This window comes from Tasmannia lanceolata, unplaced genomic scaffold (assembly GCF_043159265.1).
Source record: "Tasmannia lanceolata isolate RefF3 unplaced genomic scaffold, GAP_Taslan_0.1 ptg000015l, whole genome shotgun sequence".
In the NCBI taxonomy this organism is placed as follows: domain Eukaryota; kingdom Viridiplantae; phylum Streptophyta; class Magnoliopsida; order Canellales; family Winteraceae; genus Tasmannia; species Tasmannia lanceolata.
In genome coordinates, this window is record NW_027518692.1 from 49725928 (window position 1) to 49731927 (window position 6000).

Sequence of the window (6000 nt, forward strand, 5' to 3'; positions counted from 1 at the left end):
GCCATGCAGTGTGGGGAGCCATTTTACACCTCATGTTTTGATGGGGTGGGACCCATTATTTTACACCCATGCACAACATGGGTTAAGAATGCTAGTATATATTGTAAGGAAGTAACAAAAAAATATGGAAACCAAACTATTGGATTAATCCCTTCCGCGGCAAAACCTTCATTATCTTTTTCTATCAATAGCCGTTTCAAAAGTTCCCTGCTTTAACTGCAGCCTCGTCAGAGTCGACTCTCTTTTCTCAATCACTGTCTCATTCATCTGTTAGTAATTGAGCACTAAAATATTGAGGAAAAAAAACACCCATGTTAAGCACGTAACTTTCACTGAAACATAATGAAGTATAAATTTCTCTCAAGGAGGAAAAAGAGTGAGATTAACTCCTCAGTAAGAAGCATCTCCTAGCAATCTAATCAGCCAATAGTAATATAATCTGCTAAATAGTAGGCATTGGTGCAACTACTTCAAGCAGGGGTAGGTGATACCCCCATACTAGCTGAGGGTTCCATCCCCAAAGCACATAGACCCTTTACAAATGTTGGGAAGAGAGGGGTGAAGGCAGAAACATCTTAGGCCAGCACTTCCCTGTGATGTCTTTGACGGCCTTTCAACACTCAGGGTCTACCCCGACCTTTTGTTCAATGAAAGCGCCCATAATCTCGTCCATGCACCCTTCTATGCTACTGAGATAGGACCAACAGTCTTGGGACTCACTCACCATCAAACATTGGGGATTTGGGGGCGGCATTGGGCTGTCCATCCAAAATTGCATTTGTCCGAGTTTACTCTTCTGCTTGAACGTCTGCGAGCCATGGTGCAACCCATGTGACAATGAAGATCAAGATCATGATCAAGATCATGATCAAGAATACTGATATCTCTCTTGTTTTACCCATGTTGGCCTCTCTTAATTTTCTTCTTCCTATGCTCTTGTTTTGGAAGTTTTGGTAGAAAAAGGGTTGGGTTTGTGAGGGGTTTAGAGTGTGTTATGTATAGAGTTTGGGTAGAGGGCAGTGCTGAGAAACTTGTAACGTTTTCTTTGGTCCTTTTCTCACGTGCCTATAAATCCATGGCTACTGATGTTGACACTAACCTGTTTTGATAATTGCCGTAGCTCATCTTGTCTTTTATTATTTAAACAGCTGTCTGAGGTTATTACAGTTCCCAAAAAGCTTTCACAAGCCAATTAAATAGAAAATACAAACCGAGTTTGTGCAATTATTAAAAGATGGTAGTGCAAATATCAGTAGCCTAAATCCATGTATCTGTTTTCTGTCGGGGTGTCAACGGATCCACTTCGGATCGGATCCACCTATGTCTTAGTCACGATCCATTCATTTCCTTATCGGCCGGATCGGATTCTGAGTGTTCTTCGGATCCTACTTCTTGTGTCCTGGTCACAATCCATTTCAAATTGGACCGTCCATCGGAGTGTCCTAGTAGTAGGTCATGCTTACAAAAAAAGCAAAATTTTTTAGCTTTCTTCATTTGAAATGAACTCCAAAATTTCCTCAATTCAGAAAAGAATTAGTCACTATATCTAACAACAACCCATGATTTTGATGAAAAAATAGGATTTTATTGTTGAAAAGAACTCCAATGTTCGAAGGTGCATAGCGATAAAACTTTTTAGTAACTAATTCTTGTTCAGGGTGAATGGCAAGTTTATAGGAAGAAAAACCAACTGAGGAAAGGAAGAGAAAAAGATGTCTAGAAAAGGGGGGAAGTAGAAAGTCCTAAGCTAAGCTATATTTAGTTATTTTTTATGATAATACCCATCCTTTAAGACTTAATATAAGAAATATTTTGAGGGTATTTTAGTAAAAGGTCTTCGGATCACGATCCAAAAAATTTCGGATCTTAAGAAGAGGATCGAAAATATGTCCATAGATCCTTCTAATGTGCCTAGATCCTGTCTATTAAGGTTAAGGTTCGGATTCGAACTATCCATCGGACCGTCTGGGTCCATTGACACCCCTAGTTTTCTGTTTGTTAATAGTATGGGATTTGCTAGCATCCATCACAAAAGGCATTTCAAGGATGGTCTGTTGCATCTGACAGCAGCCACAAAGGCTCACTTTTCAGCAGATTTTGTCTTCATTCACAATGTGGCTGCTGTCCTATGCAACATACCATCCGCGAAATGCCTTCAGCGATGGACCCTAGCAAATCCCTAATAGTATTTATGGTGTTGCAAAAAGTAGATGGTACCATTAAAATATGAAGTTATTAATGGATAAACAGTTTTTGTGGTTTGCATTGATAGCCATCCTAAGCATGTGGATGAAAATCTGAATCGAACATCTGGTGGGCCGTTTTGGGGATGGGCTATAGCCCACAAATGGTTTTATTGGAGGAGAGGAACATAAATGGACAGTTGAGAGAAGCAGTTGACAAGTGTTCCTACATTCACATGAGATAAGCCAATTGAAAATTCATATCTGAAAGGCCACAAAAGAATCATCTCCAAATCTCTAATTGTCTCAGAAGATAGGAATCAAGCAATTTGGAACCCAACAACGGATGGTAATTTCTCCACCAAAAGTGCACGGGATCACATAAGGGGGAAGACCGATCCTAAAGATGGGCAAAAACCATATGATTTGCCAGTCATATTCAAAAGCATGCTCTCACACTCTTTCAAGGATTATCTCTAGCCAAAAGGAAAGGAGTTGAAGAAATTTGGATCAGCGGCCCATGGTGACTAAGGCCATTATTGCAACCATCAGAAATGTCCTACACTCTTTCAAAACATGGGAGTAACTCACACTTGCCCTGTAAAGAAGATGATATTTCCTTGCCCATTATCCCCCCTCCCCTCCTTGATATTGCATATTCTAGGACAGCAGAGAGAGAGAGAGGCCATTTATACTCTATTGTAAATTTTATTGCAATTAATCATGGCGATGATTGTAAAAAAAGGTTCATTTTTTTTTCTCAAGTCAGATTATTTCCTGCATAGTCCATTAGAGGAATCCGGGGTTCAGAAAAAGTAAAAAGTCTGCAAATACATACATTGATATTAAGAGTGGGAAAAGGAAAAAGAGCTAGAAAATATCAGAGATGGTTGGGAGCTTGATCTCGCCCTTCTTGGAGAGAGGCAGCGTGAATTTGCCTACGATGGGGATATGCATTGAGAGACCCAGTTGTAATTCATAGTCGATGTCCCAATCGCTTCCAATGTCCCTGGCAAGACTCACTAACACATCATAGGGCACCTTTATAGGGATGTCCAACTTCGTTGTTTCATTGGCCACGACTGAACCTGGATCCTCCATCGTGCCTGAAGCAATCACCCTATAATATAACACCCCACGTAATTAAATTATCATCCATCCATTCAAAGAGGAGGAATGATAGAATGAAGAGCGCCCTTGCAAAAAATAAGATCCAAGGGCGCCCCTATTTGTTGATTTATGCTAAATCAACACACTCTCCACTTTTTTAGGCGCATTTCCACTCTAGTCACGGCACTTTGCATAAATCAACCAATAGGGGTGCCCTTCGAGTTGATTTTTGCAAGGGCGTTCTTCATTCTATTATTGCTCATCCATCAAAACATAATTAGCAATCTCCCAATGGTTTTTGTTATTACTCACATTTTTAGGGAAGGTAAACAGCTTGGCTAATCATGCTTGTAACGCCAACACTAATGCAGTTTTCTGGGTATGGGCTAATGTAGTTTCCTGGGAATGGGCTACTCTCCCCAATAACTCTCGAGGAGTTATTAGATGTGACTAATTAGATATTAATTGTGTTCATGCTAAATAAATTATGGTTGTTGTGTTGTAAATAGGTAAAGTGTTTTATTTTTCTTTTTTGTATCTTGTTGGGTCAGAGGCAATAATAATTCTTCGATGTTGACACATATTGTTTACCTGTTTGCGCTCTTAAGAGTGTAGGATATCTCCCCGATGGGAAGATCGTGATCATAAGGATTGATAACAGACACCTGAGCATTGAAAGTGGCCGAGTCTCTACTCACATGCTTCAATGATACATCGCTCACATTTGCTTCGGGCATCTTTACGTGACCCACCAACTTTTTTGCCATGTCTAGCAGCTGAGCCATGCTTCTAAAATTTTTATTTGTTTACTGTAATTCTGTTTTCCGATGGGTTCAGTTCACAACAAGCTATATATGAAGTAAAAGAGGAGATGAAAGTTTTGCTACACCTGTCCTCTACGTGGTGTTTCTCTCTTAAGGTATGCCCACACGTACTTGGATACGTGTCTCTTACGCAACAGTTCGACCATAAAATTAGGCATTGGTGTGGACTGTGATTTTATAATGTCAATCGGATGTTTCATTTGGATTGTGGGCAAAAGGACAACGCTAGTCATGAGTGGTAGGGGTGGCCAACTGGTTCGGTTCTCGGTTCCATTAACCGTAAGAACCGAACCGTAGTACACAGTAGGACCGAACCGAACCGGACCGAACATAATCGGTTCGGTCCGGTCCGGTTCTTCGGTTCTAATGGCTAATTATTAATTATAATTTATAAAAACTTTTAATTAAAGTTATAATATAAGTTACTTTCTTATTATAAGAATAGTATTAACTATTACTTATTAATATTATAAGTAATTTATATTATTAAGTATATGTATAATAGAAATATAAAAATATTATATATATATATATATATATATATATATATATATATATATATATATATATATATATATATATATATATATATATATATATTCAAAGTTCAGTTCTTCGGTTCCGGAACTGAACCGAGAACATTAGATCCGGAACCGAACCGAATGGTTCTTCATCAGTGGAACCGAACCGGACCAAAAATATTTTTTTACAGTTCGGTTCATCGGTTCTGGTTCGGTTCTGGCCACCCCTAATGAGTGGTTTGGGGCTCGGGAGAAAGAGTGTGGGAGGAACATGAAAACAATAAAATGTACTTGTACATCTTTTTAAATGATTATTGGTGTAACCCAAAGTTACCCATGTCGGGTAACATGCAGATAAAAACGAGGATTTCAATAGATATAATTAATGGAGACTGATAAAATTTAAGTATGAATGTAAATACATTTTAAATATTGAATTAGATGGAGTAGCCATCTTATTCATTTGCTAAAATGAATAAGATGGCTACATCATCTTCTGCATTTAAAATTTAAGTATGACTATTGTTGAGAAAAACCACCGAGCAAATCCGATCTGATTGTGCTCAAATTAAACGGAAAAGTAAAACAATAAAACAAGCCACAAGATGAACACTAAGATTTACGTGGTTCTGTCAAGCCTACTTCCACGGGTGAGAAACACGATCTTCCACTGTGAGAAAACAATATAACACGATCTTCCACTGTGAGAAAACAATATACGAGGATTAATGTTACAAAGCAAACTACAGAGACGGGTATCCATTAATATCTTCATATTTTAATTGTGCCATCAACACCTACGTAACAGCAAACAAAAAAAAAAACTGATGCATTGACTTATAGGCCCATGAGAAAAATACCAAAGAAAACGTTACAAAGTTCTCAGCATTGCCTTCTACCCAAACTCTATATATACCACACTCCTGCACGCCCACAAAGCCAAGCCTTCTCCTGCTCCTAGCAAACCTTTCAAAACAAGAAGAAGAAGAAGGAAGAGAGACGAAAATGAGTAAAGTAAGAGAGGTATCAGTATTCTTGATCTTGGTCTTCATGGCCACATGGGTCGCACCAGGGCTCGCGGAAATTGGAGCAAAAGAGGTGACAATGCCATGGATGATGCCACCCCCAGTGATAGACCCTCAGATCCAAGCGTGTTGGTCTTCTCTCTACAGCATAGAAGGTTGTGTACAGGAGATTTTTTATGCCTTCATTAAACACCAGTTTGGCGTAGGCCCTGCGTGTTGCAAGGCCATCAATGACATTGCAGGAAATTGCTGGCCTAAGATGTTTCTACCCTTTAGTCCTCTCTTCCCTCCATTTATCAAGGGTTTGTGTATGGGGGTAGCTCCAACCCCTGCTTGA

The 6000-nt window shown here is 39.1% G+C and overlaps 2 protein-coding genes across 2 annotated transcripts; one reads left to right on the forward strand and one right to left on the reverse strand.

Annotated features, from left to right (window-relative positions):
• Positions 1-2916: 2916 nt before the first annotated feature.
• On the reverse strand, positions 2917-4130 carry LOC143845858 (late embryogenesis abundant protein Lea14-A-like). Its single transcript, XM_077354264.1, has 2 exons — positions 3885-4130; positions 2917-3303 (listed from the first exon to the last, which is right to left on the reverse strand). Exons 1-2 carry the CDS (start codon positions 4076-4078, stop codon positions 3054-3056), a joined length of 444 nt encoding a protein of 147 aa, XP_077210379.1. The 5' UTR covers positions 4079-4130; the 3' UTR covers positions 2917-3053.
• Positions 4131-5643: 1513 nt separating this feature from the next.
• On the forward strand, positions 5644-6000 carry LOC143892049 (egg cell-secreted protein 1.1-like). Its single transcript, XM_077396521.1, has one exon. The coding sequence runs from the start codon at positions 5644-5646 to the stop codon at positions 5998-6000; it is 357 nt and encodes a 118-aa protein (XP_077252636.1).

Excerpts from the sequence above, each read along its gene's own strand:
- LOC143845858 (XM_077354264.1), bottom strand. The coding sequence starts at position 4,078 with ATGGCTCAGCTGCTAGACATGGCAAAAAAGTTGGTGGGTCACGTAAAG. Across the intron at positions 3,304-3,884 it reads ACTCTTAAGAGCGCAAACAG|GGTGATTGCTTCAGGCACGA; the intron begins GTAAACAATATG and ends GTTATATTATAG.
- LOC143892049 (XM_077396521.1), top strand. The coding sequence starts at position 5,644 with ATGAGTAAAGTAAGAGAGGTATCAGTATTCTTGATCTTGGTCTTCATG.